This window comes from Trachurus trachurus (genome assembly GCF_905171665.1).
Source record: "Trachurus trachurus genome assembly, chromosome: 5".
NCBI classification, from domain to species: Eukaryota; Metazoa; Chordata; class Actinopteri; order Carangiformes; family Carangidae; genus Trachurus; species Trachurus trachurus.
This window is the reverse complement of record NC_139896.1, coordinates 3,033,195-3,052,296: the sequence shown is the minus strand read 5'-3', so window position 1 is coordinate 3,052,296 and position 19,102 is coordinate 3,033,195. Positions and strand designations below refer to the sequence as shown.

Sequence of the window (19,102 nt, the reverse complement as noted above, 5' to 3'; positions counted from 1 at the left end):
CTCTGGTCTCCTCCACTACGATGCAAATGGAATGGGAGGGTCGGAGGTGAAAGATTAAGAACATGAGTAGACATTACATACCCAAGACCCTTAAAATTATGATTTACTAATATAACGGCAGTGATACGCGCTGTTGGCTGTTTAGGACAAATAAACCAGACAGGTAAGCACAATAAATGGTTCCCTGTGCAGTACTTTTTGAATGATATGGCGAGCCTCTACCAAGTTGTGATTTATGGCGGCATGTTATGAGTTGCAAACGGTAAAAAAAAAAAAAAAAAAATCACTTTTGTGTCCCCCCCAATCCTGACATCAGATCTGCACCCCTGTGTTTGACACTAGGGGAAGCAGGTGCATGTGCATGTCTGGTGCATGTGCAGCAGCCCCATCAGGGCCCGTATGTGATTTGTCTCGCCAGGTGTAATCTTTTTTATATTCATCTTGCTTCTCTATTCATAGGCGACCACCTGCAGCGATTAAAGCAAAACTGCTCAACACATTGTCACTGTGTCTCAGACATGTGCACGAGTAGCATGGCCTGACTTGTGTTTTGGATTATAATGTAAAAGTTATACTACACTTCCTCCACAAGGGGGCAGCCAAGGCTTTCATGTTTTTATTGTGCATCAGGATAAATCAGATCCATTATGTCTCTGTTCTTGTTTTCCCTTTCATCTCATGTGCACTTTGCTCACCTTTCTATTTATGTTTCGCCACAGAATATTATAAGATGGTAATTAATAGGGTTAATTATATTTCCAGAATGTATTGTTTCCTGCTCCACTAAATTTCAAAGGGAAATATATTGCAGGCCTTTTTTTTTTTGCTGTAGTTAATTAACATAGAGAACATTAGATTTTAACATAAGGTCAAAATGCAAATAGCTACAAAAAGTAGTTTAAATTCCCTCTTGTGTTTCTGACATATTAGAGCCTCGGTTAAAGTAATGCAATTATATAAAACTTAAGCCATTTGCGTATATTTTGCAAATTACTCTGAAAAGCATAACTTCCAAGCTTCTACTTTCCTCACACTAAAGGAAGTTGAAATGCAGCAAAGTCAGCACATATCTAGTTAGGTAGTGATATAATACAAAAACAAGTCTCGTACTGTACCAGCCAAATATGCCACTGAGCTGAGTTTATTCCAAATAGTGTGTATTGTCATTGTCAAATATAAACTAAAGAAATGAAATACTACATGTGCTGACTCTTCCACAGACTGACACATGGGAGCTTTGTCCGTGATGCTGCAGCTGTGAGCGCTGAGCAGCAGCCGTGACTTTTCCATATTCACCAAGGTCGAGTGTTTGAAGTGTGGAGGACGAACTGCCAAATGCACTTCCAGTGGTTGTGTCTTCACAAAGACCAGGATGAAACAGAGCAGCAGTGAAATGTCTTTTTACAATAATGGATTAAAACTGTGTGTTGTTTCAGTAGCTGACTCCACAAATTAGAGGAAACCAACAGTCTACTAACTGCACCATGTTAGTTCAAAAGTCCTAAGAGTCTGTAGGATTTTACTAAAAAGCTAAATAGACTTCTAGAAATCCTGTTTGATCATCAGCTATGGGTTTCTACTCATGTGTGGTGGTGACTGTGTCTGCTTTCATTTTGATGTTTTGGTGTAGTCGGGACGTTTCCGGGCGGAGTTGTTGTGTTTCCTCAAACCAGTGACAGAGTGCAGGTGAAGTTGGACATGTGGCACGACTTCAAGTCACAACCTACGACTTTGTAGCGTTCCAGGCAACCTGTAACTCGTGTTTTTCTGACCTGTTACTTGTGAAAATGCACTCTAACGGCAGTCAACCCCGTAACTTCCTACCCGTGAACTTGTACCAGGTCGAACTGGTTCACTCAGTTCACTCAGATCGCATTTCCCTTCCTTCTCTGCTAAGTGTGTATCCACCATTTATCCGACTTGACGGTGTCCAGTCTCTGTCTTCGTGGTAGTTTTTATATAAGCCCACAGCGCCACACGCCCAACTTCACCTGCACTCTGTCACTGGCTTACACAACTCCGCCCAGAAAGGTCCCGACTACACCAGAACATCAAAATGAAAGCAGACAGTCACCAGGAGTGGAAACCCATAGCTGATGATGAAACAGGATTTTAGTTTTTTAGGAAAATCCTACTTTTGAACTAACATGGTGCAGTAGACTGTAGGTTTCCTCTGATTTGTGCAGTCAGCTACTGAAACAACAAAATGATGAATCCATTAATGTAAAGGACAGTTCACTCTTGCTGTGTTTCATCCTGGTAGTTGTGAAGGCACAACCAGCTCAACCACTTTGCTTTCCTTCATTTCTGATTTATTTCAGACTAGATCTGGGCCGGAGCAGGCTGTATTTCTTTTTCTGGAGCTGCTGAGCCCGAGAGGACGGGCAAACTGCAACAAACAAATCTACAGACTCAACCTTTAACTCACTATTTCCCAACACCACAGACTATGTGGACCTTTTCAAACAAAAATGAGTGTCCTATGAGTGAACGTACAGATCTCCCTGGCCTCTGACATTTGTCAACATATTTAATTGTTTATTGCCTATTATTGATTTTACAGTAGGCTAATATCTGGATGCTGCAGAGTGTAACTGGGCTGTGTTACACAGAGGAAACTGAGGAAAACTCAGTATTGAATATTCATCTGTGCACAGTGTTCAATGTTCACAGTCCTGCATCCTGCAGCCAAATTGCAAAGAGCGAAGAATAATCTATATGGATAATGAGCTTATAACGGTCTCGGGCTTTATTGTGTTGGATATAGCAGCAGCAGCAGCAGCAGCAGTGCGTCGCAGCCCGTTGTGAGCCTCTGCTGCGCTCTGATTGGCTGCCGCCGCAGTGATGCTCTCTGCATCCTGCTCCCACTGCCAGGACAGGGAGAGAGGGAAGGAGGGAGGGGAGCAGGACGCGCGGCCGGGAAATCATCATAACACAGAGAGGCTGAATGATCCCAACCAGCGTTTTTCCTCATCTGGGAGAGATGTGGATGTGTCGCTTCTATTTCTCTGCAGAAACAGAGGCAGCAGCTGTCGCTTGTCGCTCCTGACCGCTTCTTCTTTCTTCTCCCCCCCGACCCCAAAAAAAAGAAGAAGAGGGGGAGGACAAACCCACGTCCACAGCTCAGCCCAGCATAGCGCACATCAGACCCGCGTGCCAAGTCTCACCTTTCCACTGAACAGGTGCACCTGAAGGCCACGAGCAATGCCCGTCAACGACTCCGAGAGCATCCTGAGCTACCAGGTGAAGTGTCCCTCAAATGTCTCATACTGTAGCTATGTATACATGGCAGCGCGTTGCTTTGGCACAGAGCAACGCGCACAACTGCACAACTGTTCCCAGACAAACTCACAATGTGTTGCTGCTGCCTGGGATCATGAGTGTGTCATGATCTAATCACCTGTTTCTACTGCTCCTCATGCGGTGCTTTACATTGATCCGGCTTTGTTGTTTCCGCACATTTATTAATATGTGCAGGCTATATAATTAGACTGAGTGGCTGCATGCGTCTCTGCAGGATGATGCTGCTGCTGCTGCTGCTGTGCAAGCGTGTGCGTATGTGTGTGTGTGCGCGGACGGAGGATGTTGTTGATATTGTTATTCCGAGGTGCAAAACACGTGCAGTGTGATCGCGGTGAAGTGAGAAGTCCTGTTTTCCGCTGCTCCTCAAACACACATGGATGGATGGATCACTGTTGTTATCGCTATAGCAGCAGCGCCGCATGTCATTGATCAGATTCCGATACACGGTGCTCCTCTTGTTCTTCTCAGAGCGTTGTGTTTTTTTTTTGTATGTGTTTTTTTTTTAAAGCTAATTCTGGGGTGTTATTTCTCCAGTTACCCTCAAATGACCTTGACGCCATCCTTACACTGTGCACCATACAGTAAATGGAGTCAATACATGCTGTTTATTGGCTAATACTGGCTTCAGAGAGAGAGGAAGGGAGGGATGGAGGGAGAGGGGTTGAATTAGGAAACCTTTGTATCTTTTTTTTATTTCTTATTTTTTTTATCACTTAGATTTTTATTGAGATTTCACATATAGGCGAAAAACAATACAAGGTACGAGCTAGAGTAACAACAGGGTTCTTACGGATCCTTAAAAAGTCTTAAAAGGCATTGAATTCATTAATCTAAAAACAAGGCCTTAATTGGCATTAAAATGTCTTAAATCAATGTTTCAAACGTCTTAAAAATGTTAACACTTGGTAAGTGGGATTTTATGATTATAATTAGTCTCAAATCTCAAAATAATTGGTAACATTATGACAGAGAAGTTAGTGGCGGCTGTCACTGCTAAATTTCTTACCGCCACCAGCTCCCAAATCAGTAAATTTAAGTTGGCTTAAGCTGTAGGAAACCTGAACAATAATAACACTAACATACTCTCTGGAGATGCTACTGTTCAGTCCACTGTTCCATTTAGCGTTCGTTCAGTTGGTGTCATGTCTCATGTACAGTAAATGTTCCATTTTCCCAGTTCCTTTCAAATACGTTCTCTTTGAGTCTCAGCAGGTTTGTCAATTTTTCCATAACATGGATTTCCTGGACAATTCCCAACCACTGCTCCTGGTTTGGAGTCTTCACATTGAGCCAGTTTCCTGTGACCGGTGCTTTCTTGTGCTTGCTGCAAGTAATACTTTAGTCAAGTACAGATCTTCTTTCATTACAACCTTCTCAATATTCCCAAGATACATCACTAGACAAGTATTTGGGATTTCATATCTCAAAAACAGAGTTAACATTTTGCCAGTATATCCTCATTTTTATACAATTCCAGAAGATGTGTGCCGCCTCAGTGCTCCCACATAATCTCCAGCAGTCTTGTTGTACAGCGAGTTGCCTAGATTTTATTTTTGGTGTTACAATCAACAAATTCTTTAATATGGAGGGAGTTCTGCTGGAAAAACCTAACTCGCTATTTTATGTCTCACACATATGATACCACTCCTCCTCCTGTATTTGAATTTTTAGTTCTGCTTCCCATTTTGCTTTTATATAAAGTGTTGAGTCCTTCCTACTCTCACCCAAAGCTCGATAGAAAGCAGAGGTGGGCCGAGACTCCTTCTGTTTGTATGAATCGAACCTTTGTATCTTTAATGTCCTGTAGATGATGTGTGATCTATAATGAGATTGGGAGGGAACCAGGAAAGGAATTAACCAGTGTGTTAACTTGGTGCGTTGAAGCGCATTCAGTTGTTCAGGGATGTTTATTGAAGCCAGCATGCAGTAGCTATCAGTATCATAGCTGAAAAATGAGTTAATGTAATGTCAACCTTTACACAAGCCATGTCATCATGATGATGAGTTATAATAACATCCCGTCTGAGGGCGCAGGGAACAAATAGAAGAAAGGCCAGAGGTGCAGCTGGGAAGTCTCAGATATGATTAGACCGAAGGGAAGGGAAAATTGCCAAGAAGCCTCCGCTCTTCGATTATATTAGGCTACAACACCAGCTCACTGTCACCGAAGACAACCTGTGAGTTCATCTCAGCTCAATCAGCCTCTGACGCTATCTCTGCCTGTCACCTCAAATCTGCTGACTGTTCACCAGAGCACCGGAGCTGAAGTCGTGTTATAAAGCAGTCAGAGAAGCTTTCAGGCACAAGCAACAATGTGATGATGTGAAACAGCCCAATAACCAATAATAGTCCAGTCATTTTATGAAAAAAGGTTGAACAAAATGCAACTCAACTGATTTTGTATCCTCAACATGTCCTGAGTGAGGGAAAAAAAGCCCAGAAGAATCCCATTAGGGGAAAGTTTCGTAAAAGACCCAAATATATCCCATTCATACACCTATTATTTTTCTCACCTGAATAGGGTAACATTTTTAACCTTTAGATATCTCCATGAAAATGACTGAGTTGATTACTTACATTAAGACAAACAAAAAATGTATTACAAGTTTTTTGAAATTCTTTGTTAACATGGGCAAATTTGCATAAATTTGCATAAATGCCACCGTTTTGACGGCACATGTACTGTATACTGTACGTAAAGGTGCTGTGGTGGAACCAACATGAAAATAGGAATGAGCTGACTCCAGAGGTTCCTAAAGGGACCTGTGTATTGTCTTGAAATTTCAGACCAAGTCACAGAGTTTATTTTCACTTTCGTCAGCTTACCAACTGTAGCTTTAATGAGCTAGGGTGCTTAGGCTACCATGTAAAACAAGTGCTTCCCGCAGCGACGGATTCTTGAAAAATTGCAGTCATCTTGAAATTTCAAGTGGTTTCTTGTCGGTTGACCGATGGAGTCAACTCATTCCAATTTCCAAACTGGTACCACCACAGCACCTTTACGTATTACATGTGCCGTCAAAACGGTGGAATTTATGCAGATTTATTGAAATTTGCTCATGTTAACAAAGAATTTCAAAAAACTTGTAATACATTTTTTGTTTGTCTTAATGTAAGTAATCAACTCAGTAATTTTCATGGAGATATCTTAAAAATGTTACCCTATTCAGGTGAGAAAAATAATTAATAGGCGTATAAATGGGCTATATTTGGGTCTTTTTCTAAACTTTCCCCTAATGGGATTCTTCGGGGCTTTTTTCCTCTCACTCAGGACATGTTGAGGATACACAATCAGTTGAGTTTGCTTCTGTTGCAATTTGTTCAACGTTGACCCCTTTTTTGGCTTAAAATTACTGGACTATAAGAGATGGCTCTGCAGTTCAGTTTAAAAGTCTGCAAAGTATAGATAGTGTAATGTAGCAGTAGCACTGATGCACCAGCTGTTGTACAGTGCTTAATTATTGATGTGTTATTTTGTATGTTTCAGCATTAACATTGTCGGTGATACAAGCTTAAGTACACAACTTATACATTATGTATATACCGGTATTTAAATTGCATTTGCTCAACATTGTGTTTTTTTTTTTTTAAATAGGACTTTGTATTTGTGTGCAATATTTCCATTTTTACCATTTCAAAAAAGACATAGGCTACTCACAGAATACTAATAGCTCAAACTGAACTTCACTTGTTAAGTCGATAGTCTATTCATTGTAATTAGTTTTCACCTCTGGCTGTCCCCTGCAGTTAAGAAGTAGAGCTGCTTAGTGGACACAAGAATGCAAATTGGGGTTACACAAGCGTTTCAAGGTGAAGGTGTGTGAACACAGGGCGCAGGTGGAAGGAAACACAGTAGACATCCACACGTAAATGATGATACCAATACAGTCAGAGGGCAAATGTGATGTTCAGTTGATGTAACTGATGATATCATCATATTGTCCTCCTGTTTGCATTCCCCCTAGTGTTTGTGTTTCTCTCTATACAGTATTTTGATACAGTTTAATTCCCAATATCGGCAAGGCAAGGCATCTTTATTTATATAGCGCATTTCATACCAAGGCAACTCAATGTGCTTTACATAAAGACAAAACATTAAAAAAAGAAGCATAAGACAGAATAAAAACAAACAAAACACTAAAAACAGAGTTAAAAGCAAGAGCAAATAAAAGTAAAATAAAAGAAAATAGATAAAGTTTTAAGTTCTCAGCTATAAGCACGTGAAAAGAGAAATGTTTTTAACCTGGATTTAAAAGTGCTTACAGTTGGGGCTGATCTCAGTTCTGCTGGTAGTTTGTTCCACTTGTGAGCAGCATAACAGCTAAATGCTGCTTCACCATGTCTGGTCTGAACTCTGAGCTCCACTATCTGACATGAGTCAGTAGATCTCAGAGCTCTACTGGGTTTAGACTCTACTAACATGTCTTTCATGTATTCTGGACCTAAACCATTCAGTGATTTGTAAACCAGTAGCAGAACTTTAAAATCTATTCTGTAGCTGACTGGGAGCCAATGTAAGGTCTTAAATATAGGCCTACTGTAGCTGTTTCTCATTTTCAGGGAGACTTGTGAATGTTTTTTTGTTCTGTTCCGGTTGTCAAACAACAGAACAAGTATGAAACAAAGACTGCAACGTAACCAGCTGTCACTTCAAAACTATTTTTTTTATAAGTTGCTGCCCTGCACTGGTAAAATCCTGAGAAAATCACCAAACAGTGAAACTGCTCTGTGATTTTGTCTATATAGCCTACATCTTTTTGTCATCTCATTTTGTCCCTCAGACTGTTAAATCTTTCTTTCTAACTCCTTGGTAACACTGGGAATAATATGACGCCTGGTTTTCAGTAGCTCCCGTTCACTGTGGTAAAGTAAAGTTATGGTTAAACATTTAGGGCAAAGTTTCAAAATGAAAAGCAGTTGGAGTGGACAGAAAGCCGAAAGCCCATTATATCCGGCTGCTGCTGCTCCTGTTGTCCAGTTTCTTCTCAGATCTGCCAGTTTCTTCTTTCCTCCCACATTTCTGCTCTCTCTGCTCAGTCTGTCTGTCTCATGATTAGTCATTCCTCTCTGCACCTTAAGTAATACCGATATACGTATACATTAATGAAAATTTGCCTTGTTGGGGGTGAGGCTCTGCTCTGCGTACCGGAAGAACTGCTCGGATTCCCTGCAGCAAGTAGACTGCCTGTAACATGAGGTGGATCTCAAACCCCAAACACTGGCCATATTATAGGTTTATATCTAGTGTGGTATATTGATGTGTGGATGAAAAGAAGGGATCACCGCTGACACATCTTCACTTGTATTCAAAAAGAGTTTATTACAAGACGAAGAACAGTGTACAAAAATGCCGAATCCTGGAGCATCTCTGGTGCCAAAATGAGATCTCTCTCTCTCTTGGCCTAAAGCTCTAACCTTACATTTTCTAATACTCCACCTTCTCCCAATATAAGGTTATGTCTGTCCAAGATGGTCAGACAAAGACAGGACCTAAAAACAGAATCTAACCTATGCCTTCTGACATTTAACCTCTTGACCAAGCTAACTTAAACATAGATACAGTGTCAAGTATCCCCAAAACTATGACCCACAGAGATGGGTAGATGACAACAAACACATTTCTCAGGCTACATTCCACACTACTACTAGACACCTAATCTAAACATCTTGCTGTAAATGTATGCATGTGCCTTTTCTCTTGTAACATCTGAATTTATTTATATTTATTCCATTTGAATATAAACTGTTACTTATCACAAATGAAGTTCCTATATCCAAATGGTGACTTACTTCTGACATAGCCCTTAACTTTTAGGCTAAGAAAACACCATGAAGAACATAAGATAATTGAAGATATTAAAGCAAAAATGTTGAGGTGGATAATACACTACACTAGTCTTCTTTAAAAAAAAACAAGGTCTCAAAATCTAGTGACAGATGTGCTTAACTGGCAACACTGCAAGCTGGAACTGTGATTATTCACCGGCACAGCACTTTGGATTGATGATCTGACCTCAGAGTAATACTGTGTAGATACAAGACTCACTTAAAGAGGAATTGTGCAAGATGTTTACCTCAATTAAACAGCTCCAGAGTACGAGTGCTGGTTAAATAAATGACTTGTTCCAGGGAGAATGGAGGCTCTCTGCCTTCCACCTAGCGTCTCTTGGCTGAAAACCAACCTTGTAAGATCAGAGCCTCCGACCCGGTGTCCCAGCTCTCGTCTCTGCAAACACAAACACGCCCCTGTAATCCTCAATTTCTTGTTTATGACAGATAAGACTACACAAATATACATCATAAAACGTATATGATAAATAACGTTATCCACCGCTCCATGGATAGCCTTCTCGACGGCTTCATTGAAAACAAATGCACATGGCCACAGATTAGTTTTATATTTATGAGCATCCAGAGATGCATGGAAATCAATAAGCCCAGAAAAATCAAGCACAGAGACTCACAGTCACATACAAACAATACTTTCCTCCTGTAACTGCAACAAAATAAAACAATGTGAAGAGCTGTAAGTTAGAAAAACCACATATAAATACAGTATTTTGCTGAACATCAGCGACATGACAGGTCGTCTCTCTCTGTTCCCAGATGAGTAAGAATTTATGGCACTGTGCCGTCATAAATTTGTCTCCCCATCACAGATTAGTCACAGCTCCCCCTTTTACAGCAGCTATTTGGCCTCCGCTCCCAAGCTTTCACTTTAATCAGTTTGGTGGCACAGAGTCCAGTTAGACAGCAAAAAATCCACGTCAGTGTTATCTTGGATCTTGTATTCTGTGTTTTAACGGTATTTCCTATATTTTTATCTCTTATATGATCACAATTAGTGCATATTTTATTTATATTGTTATTTATAATGATGCGTCTCTATGTCACTATATGTCTTTGCGTTGTATGTTTTTTACCTTTATGTAATTCTATGAGCTGCAACCCAAATTGCCCTTTGGGGACATGAAATAAACTGAACTGAACTGAACTGAACTGAACATATGAGGTATTTTAAAGAGAAACACTGGAGTTTAGCACAAATCTCCCAAAGAAAAATTTTAATCCAATTGTAAGTGTGGCTCTGTCTCTTTTTTCCTTTTTTAAAATGCACACTTAATCTATGGAGCGCGAGCATAAAGTTGACGCGTGTCGAGGTCAAAACAAAACTCCACAGTTCTTCTTTCTTTCTTTTATTGAAATCTTTCTTGAGGCTCCAACAGAATAAACTGCGTATTAATCCAAAAATATATGTGCTCTCGTCGCCTCCATAGTCTCAACTAAAAAAACTTGAGTATGCACATATCACAGCCAATAAGAAGAGAGCAATTAACCAATGGGCATTCTTAGGGCCTCGATACATAAAACCAGGATCAACAAAATCCAAATCATCCATGATCCCATAAATGGCTCTAACACCAATCTCAATTTAATATGTTGAAGTTCACATTACAACACAAAACAGTCACAGCAGATCTAGGTCAATTGATTCGACGCGATGGGAATCATATAACAACAAACATTTAAGAGTGTAGACTAGAGCTTTTGGTGTTTGTTTTATAATCACAGTGTTGTCTAACTGCTCATTGTCTGTTTTCTGTAGTTTTAATTACACTGTTTCCATGTTTTACCCCGAAAAACCAGCTGCAGTGCTCCTTCTAGAAAGAAAACAATTAGAGAGGGAGGCTGAGGAGAGGCAGCTTCTCTGTGATATTGAATAAGGTGTGTATGACTCATGCTGCCCGTGGGCTGAGGCAGTCAAAACAGCCGCCGCTCTCATCATATAGCTATCCCTCAGCTCTCTCTCTCTCTTTCCTGGCTCAATTTTTCACCATTAACGCTTCCTTTCAACCATTCATGTCCACCCCTTCCCCCCTTCTCTCTCTCTCTCTCTCTCTCTCTCTCTAAGTGAAGCACTTTCACATGTGTTGTCTGTTTTGTTTTTGTGTGTGTGGCAGCTTAGCGACAGAGCGGTGCTACACTAGGAAGGGGCAGCGCTGCGTTTTAGCCTCAGACACAAAGCCACCGGTCTGGAAGTGACAGCCCCTGATGTCTGAGTCAGGATCTGTGTCCCTGCTGTCAGTGGAGGGAGGGGGGAGGTGGGGGGAGGTGGGAGGAGGAGAGAAGGGTCATGTCAGACAAAGGAGAGGTGATGGAGAGGCCACTAGGCACTGGGCAGGTAAAACAGGAAACTGCAGAGAAACAAGAACAGCAGTGGACGTGGTCTTGAGATAAATGTTCAACAAGTGTCAAGATAAGATGAGACTTTTTATTATATTGGTCATCATCCCACTTATGGGAAATTTGCAGTTACAGCAGCACATTTGTACAAATTATTGTTAAAGGGATAGTATCATTTTTTATTTATCTACAAATAGCCCTTAATTGCAGTAGAAGACTCTCTGCACTCCTCCCGTTAGCAACGCCAGCCCATAATAGCCCTGCCCAGAGATTTACAACATACAGTGTTGTGAACAGACCCAAAGAAACGGCCTATTTTCACGGCCTAAAAGAGGTTTTACCTGGAAAAAAAATACACAGTTCCTTTGTTCGCTATAATATAATTTTTTCCAGCCCTTCAAAGTTCAGGAAAAACACAGTAGAGTCTTCTACTGCAATTAAAGTACTTAGGGGCTATTTGTAGATCATACAACCCCACTTTAAAAAATGCTACTATGCCTTTAAAGCCCCAGTGTGTAACCTATTTGGCTTTTTATTATCAAAAATCAAACATGTCTTTCATAAATCCGTATTTCACTGAAGTGGAATCACAGCCGCATACAAATGAAAGCTTTCTCGTACCTTAGAATGAGTTGTTACAAGTCGTTACAAATACATAAGTGGGCGACGCACCGAACCGAGGCGGCCATGTTGCATCGCCATTTTTTTTGGTTGAGTCGTTTACCTGCTGATTCCAGGTCAGTCTGAAGCTCTGAGCTCTGTGACGACGACGACTCTGAGTTTTCTTTGGACTCTGTCAGAAATCTTGCAGCAGCACCTGGTCGTGGACGCTTTATGGTCCAATGATGTTCTTCTGTTTTCACTTCACGATGCATTCAGAGGTTCAGAAACACGTCTGTAACCTGTAACACCATCAGTCAGTGTGTTTTTATCAACATAAGGTTGTGAAGGTCTGGAGCTCTTTGCTTTGAACCATGATGATGATGCTTCTTGTGTGACGCCTTGGTGATGAGAAACCTTTTTATAGGCATCAATCAGGACTAAAGCAGCTGATATTAATGAGAACTGATAGGAGACAGGATCACTTTCTGGACTTTGACAGATTCCTGCTGCTTTCTTCTCTTTCATTCCTTTCTGAACCTCTTCCTTTTCTTCTCCATGTGTTCAATGCTTATTCACTTTATTTATTACACGTAACTTCATTTATGGACAGATATGTTCTGATTTCTTTGTATGTGTGCATTACTTGTGTTGGTACCGACATCTGGTGAAAGTTTCATGTCAATAGCCTGATTAGAAATATATTTTCTTTGTGTTATATACTTATTTTCCCTGCCGTATACACATATGGCTCCCATTTATTAAAGCAAGAGCATAAGTTCACAAACATAAGTGAATAGAAATAATAAAAACATAAACATACCCCCCCACAATATTACTGTACCATTCAATAACCTACTATTGATTGATCTTGCACACAACCATATGAATGCATCACTTACATATTAATATTAAAATTACATATAGAAAATAAAATTAAAACAAAACAGATGAATAAATTAAATAGTAATGGTGCAGTGCATGTGTACTGTAGTTTTGTTAGACAGAGTCAGTAATGATGGATTTTTCCCACGATGTGCTGCTGAATCATCGGAGCACTTCTATGAATCCACCACTGACTGAGTTGGAGTAGCTGTTGGAGTCATACAAGGTGAAAGCTGCTCTCATAACAACAGTATGTGATCACACAGCAGCGTCTGTGCTGCGTCCTGTCAGTTGTCCGGGTCTTCATCAGGCCTCGGCGCTCCGAAGCCGGTTCCTCTCACGGTCCTGATGGAGGCAGCAGCTTTTCTGGCACAGCTCATTGATCGCCCCACTCAGTCAGGAGACCGGGATGCAAATCGTTATTGCTGCTCTATTTGTTCAGCAGTTCGATGGTTTTCACTGTAATGCACTTGATTTTATTTTTTTGAAACTTTCTTTTTTATTAAGTTTTCAGTTCTTTTTTTTCCAACAATAAAGGACAAACAGGGAAACATAAAACAGAGAAAGAACAAGATAATATAGAACAGACAGGTTGACAAGGTTGGCATAGGGTCATACATTAGAGCAAAATGGGGTTATCATTCACACAGACAATGAGTTACACGTTAGAGAATATGAAGTAATTTCATCCAGTCTTTTATCTTTTATACATTTCTTATCATGCACTTATACTTTTGATTGTGATATAATTTTATTCTATAGCTCCACTTCCACATTTATATGTGCTCTTACACTGCCTACTAGGCTGGCTTTGTATGTATTTATTGTATGCTTTGGTCTGTGTTTTAACTGTCTGGATGAGTGAGAGACACTTGAATTTAGTATCCATCCATCCATCCATCCATCCATCCATCCATCCATCCATCCATCCATCCATCCATCCATCCATCCATCCATCCATCCATCCATCCATCCATCCATCCATCCATCCATCCATCCATCCATCCATCCATCCATCCATCCATCCATCCATCCATCCATCCATCCATCCATCTATTCCCAGTCTGTTCAGCTCGTAGTCTTAGGATGAAGGTCAGTTTTTCTATGCATTGTATTTCGTTGACAATGGTGATCCAGTCATTCTTTGATGGCAAATTTGTCTGCAGCCATTTCTTTGTAATGGCCTTTTTGCTTGCAGAGCAAAGAGCACTTTGTAAAGATAGTTGTCCTGAGCCATAATAAGTCCAACTGGGAATTTAGTACAGCATGATACACTGCAAAAACTCAAAATCGTTCCAAGAATATTTGTCTTATTTCTTGTCAAAATGTCTCATTTCTAGTCAAAACTAATCTCTTTCCACTTTAAATAAGACTTATCACCTAAAAATCTACTTGTTTTTAGATCATTTTCACTTGTTTCAAACAAATTTTCACTTGAAATAAGTAGAACAATCTGCCAGTGAAAGCAAGTTTTTTGTGCTTGTAATAAGAAAGAAAAACTTGCTCCACTGTCAGATTTTTCTACTTATTTCAACTGAAAATAGGCTTGAAATAAGTCAAAAGTGTCTAAAAACAAGCTACTTTTTATGTATAACTATGTATGTATATGTATAAATATACTTATTTTAGGTATAATGAGATCTGTTTTGACTAGATAGAAGACAAATATTCTTGGTAAGATTTAGAGTTTTTGCAGTGTAAAAGAAAAATCAACTTTTAAACGAAGGGTTGACTGAATTTCTCCAGCAAGTTCGTGCCAATATGGTTGGATAAGAGGGCAAGCAAGAATATATGAAAGTGGTTGGCCACATTGTCTCCAGCATACTCTAATGCACTTTAAATATCATATTTTCTGGTTTTGCTTGAAGTTGTTGCCAAGAAGAGAGAGTAAAAAAAAAACTAATTTCATTTTATCTCCAAGAGATTTTGAAAGTGCCTTTCCTGGGCGTCAAAGCCGTGAACTCGTCTCAGGAAGGGAAAAGCAAATTAAGCTTCAAATGCAGGAAGAAAAAAAAAAAACATTTTGATGTCATAAAGCAACAGCCTGATGAAGCCTATGATTATTTCTTCTCCTCAATTTTCTGCATCAAAGGGAGGTTTATCTGCATCATAAGTAGGACACTGTGTGTGTGACTGTACTACTCGGTGCTGCTGCTCTGGGAATCAAACTTCTTTTCTGGGACAATCTGCCCCCTGCCAGCGAACGCATCTTGTATTTGTTTAGTTTGTCAAACGTAGGCGAGTGATACTGTAGCGTCGTTGCTCTATTTTTGGCTCTTACGTTCTGAGATGTGATGTGAGACCAGGGTGCCTCAAGTCTTTCATCATGTGAGTCAGTCTAAAATAATAAACACACACTGCACACAACCCTTCGAGCGAAGGAGTTAGTTTATGTAAAACGATGGAGATGAGATAGATTAGATTGATTGTGAGATTATCGATAATTAAAGGAAATGAGAACGTGTGTGATCGTCCATCGGGAGGTTGAATCTGTCGGGGCTGTGGATGTTCATCATCATGTGCTGTTACTGTAACCCTCCTGTTGTCCTCTGTTCACTTCCTCCATCCTTCCTTCTTTCCTTCCTTTCTCCCTTCCTTCTTTCCACAATCCTTTTTGCCATCCCTCCCTTCCTCCCTTCCCTTCGTCCTTACTTCTTCCTTCTTGTTCCCGCCCTCTATCTATTTTTCCTTCCTTCTTTCCTCCCATCGTTCCCTTTGTCCTTCCTTCCTTCCTTCCTTCTTTCTTTCCCTTCGTCCTTCCTTCCTTCCTTCCTTCCTTCCTTCCTTCTATCCCTTTGTCCTTCCTTCCTTCCTTCTATCCCTTTATCCTTCCTTCCTTCCTTTCTTCTTTCCCTTTGTCCATCCTTCCCTTCGTCCTTCTTCTTTCTTCCTTCCTCTTTTGATCCAGTTGACCTGGTCTGTTCCCTATCCCTCCATCTTTCCTTCCCTTCGTCCTTATTTCTTCCTTCTTTTTTGACCCAATCTGTTCCCTCCCTCCATCTATTTTTCCTTCCTTCTTTCCTCCCATCGTTCCCTTTGTCCTTCCTTCTTTCTTTCCCTTCGTCCTTTCTGCCTTCCTTCCTTCCTTCCTTCCTTCCTTCCTTCCTTCCTTCCTTCCTTCCTTCCTTCCTTCAATCCTTTTATCCTTCCTTCCTTCTATCCCTTTATCCTTCCATCCTTCCTTCTTTCCTTCCTTTCTCCCTTCCTTCTTTCCACAATCCTTTTTCCCTTTTTCTTTCCTCCCATCATTCCCTTTGTCCTTCCTTCCTTCCTTCCTTCCTTCCTTCCTTCCTTCCTTCCTTCCTTCCTTCCTTCCTTCCTTCCTTCCTTCCTTCCTTCCTTCCTTCTATCCCTTTATACTTCCTTCCTTCCTTCCTTCCTTCCTTCCTCCCTAACTTCCTTCCTTCCTTTCGTCCTTCCTTCCTTGACCCAGGAGGACAGCAGGAGGTTAAAGCTTATAACGTCATGTGCTTCAGGCTAAGTGGCATTTATCAGAGAGCAGCTTCACCGTTGGTTGGTTTCCCCACGGCTGGTTAGGTTAGCACTGGTCTGCTGGTAAAAGGACAGAAACTCAAGGACGTGGCAGCCATGTTGGTGCTATAGCTGCTAATAACACGGGCGGCTTCCACATTGCAGCAACAGCAGCAATAATCTGTGTGGAAAATTATGTTTGAGTCATAAAACCCTCCTGAGTGGTCGGCGTGTGTGTGTGTGTGTGTGTGTGTGTGTGTGTGTGTGTGTGTGTATGCGTGTGTGTGTGTGTGTGTGACCGATTTCAAAGCTGGAGGACAAGAGCGGAGAACGAGTGACAGTTGCCAGGAGATATCGTCAGGCAGGAAAACACAAATTATCCACCCTGTCAGTGGAAAATCACGCACATGTGCAGCAGCAGCGAGCTTGGAGGGTCACAGATGTGCTCACCCACAGAGAGAGCAAACAAAACTTTAAGTGCCGTGGGAGCTTTAATTTTTTTTTTTTTTTTTTTTTATTAGCTGAAGCTCTTAATGTGACACCAGAGACACGAGCTGCCTGTGAATGACAGCCAACCATTAACCTGTTGGAAAAACACATACCTGCATGAAGCCGCCATTAAGAAGGCGCTGTTAGTGAACTGTGACCAGGATGACGAACGACGACAGGCTGTGAGTCATGTTCCTCTGTCTCTCAGGAGAAGGAAAAAGGTTTTGGATGCATTTCACTTTAATCTGATTAAACTGATTACTTCCACAAAAGACGACCTAGAACTTTTGTTTTGTTTTGTTTTGTTTGAAAGACAATTCGATCTGTAGCTCAGGAGAATCTGTGTGTATTTGTGTGTGTGTGTGTGTGTCCACCAAATGGATGCAAACTAATTGATGATGGTCTACTGTCGTTTCTGGGACAAAGAGCTTTTAGAGTCTCTCTCTTCCTCTCTTCCTCTCTCTCTCTATATGTTTTGTGAAGCTGCAGCTCTAATGGAGCCGAGTCGACTGCCTCCAGCCTGAGTCTAAACCCACACACACTACAAACTCCAATTCACCAAACCACAGCTGCACTGACTGATAACGGTGTGTGTGTGTGTGTATATGTGTGTGTGTGTGTGTGTGTGAAAATCAAGGTTACATGGGCTAAACTCCAGAAAAATTGAGAAATTCACACTGTCGCACTGTATCAGACCTTTGTTGGCTCAGGTGTGGTTGTGGAGCTGGTGTAAGAACATTTTGTCGTGCTATTGAAGTCGAACATTTTTATTTAGGCGGTTTTCTGTATTGTTGTTGTTATTATTAAAGGGATAGTTCACTCAAAATTGAAATTTCACTCATTATCTCCTCCCCCTCATGTGGACTAAGGGCTGGGAGAAGTTTCAGAGTCCTCCGTGGCTTCTCTGAGTTACAGGGGGTCTCGGCGTAGCAGTGCATGTCCATATAACGGTTGCAAATGGATACCAACTGTCTTCGTAACAAAAAGACACACCAAAAAACATCCAAATACCTCCATGCTGCTCGTATGTAATGTCCGTCTTGTATTGAAGCCCCGAAAAATTAAATTTAAAGTCTATATATCAAGCTTGTTTTGTAGCGGAAGCTTCTCGAAGCTCCTCTTCCCAGTTCGTCCAAATTTGGACGAACTGGGAAGTGGAGCTTCCGCTGAAAAAATTTCAATTTTTAGTGAACTATCCATTTAAGTGTAAAGATCCCAGTGTGTCCAGCTGTGTGTGTCTGTTAGGCCTTGTTCGGACTGCACCACTGATGCAAATCTGATCAGATCTGATCTGCATGTTGTGTCCATATTGCGAGTCTCATCCACACTGGTTTTTGTTGGCGTAACAAGCTAAGCCGACAAACAAACAATCAAACAAAATGGATAAGAGGCAATAAACTGCGTAAATAAACTGCTAATTGCATGAATGCAACAGAAACGGAGCCTACTGAGTCCAGCGATACGTTGTGTTGCACTGCGAGTGACACAAAAGACGCTTCCAAATCCTATTTGAGCCACGACGACACCGTTTGCATTGAATCGGATCTCTACAAATCCGCATTTGAAACCACTGCACCTCCGTATGCGTTTTGAATCCGTTTTGGGAAAAATCGGATTTTGACTGTTCAGACTCTCAAAAAATGAAACTGGATACAATCTGGATGTGACAAGATTGGATTTGGAGTGGCAGTGTGAACAAGGCCTTAGGGAGCAGGGAGGGAGGATGGGATTAAAATGAAAGAAACACTATGTTTTATTTCTCTAGCGTTCGTGTTGGATTCACGAGGAGGAAACTGAGAAAACATAAGTGTTTCTGTCACTAGTGGTCTAAAATGAGAAGGTGTTAAAAAAAAGGATGTAGGAATAATTAATTTGTCACAGGAACTCAGAGATATTGTCTTTTCTTTTTTGCCGCCTCTCTTCGTTCACTTGTTGCTTTTAATACCAACAGTTAAGGCTTGTTACTCATGGTGCGTTCAGTTCAGTTGTGAGTTGTAAGTCAGAATTTCCGAGCTCCAAATTGGAATTTTAATCTTGAATCGTAAAGTCAGACAAATCTCACCACCAGTTAAGAATCCAGTAGTGAACACTGCAGTTTTACTGTTTATTTTATTTCTCTGGTAACTTCTTAAAAAAAACAGCTCAGAGAGTTGTTAGATATCAACGTAGT

At 40.9% G+C, this 19,102-nt stretch overlaps 1 protein-coding gene across 1 annotated transcript in view; it reads left to right on the top strand.

Annotated features, from left to right (window-relative positions):
• Positions 1-3,204: 3,204 nt before the first annotated feature.
• Positions 3,205-19,102, top strand: part of slc4a8 (solute carrier family 4 member 8) — a gene marked incomplete at both ends in the record, with an annotated part of 97,309 nt that continues 81,411 nt past the window's right edge. The window contains one exon of the mRNA XM_083971200.1: positions 3,205-3,243. Coding sequence (XP_083827326.1) covers positions 3,205-3,243 — 39 coding nt within the window. The remainder of the gene's footprint in view (positions 3,244-19,102) is intronic.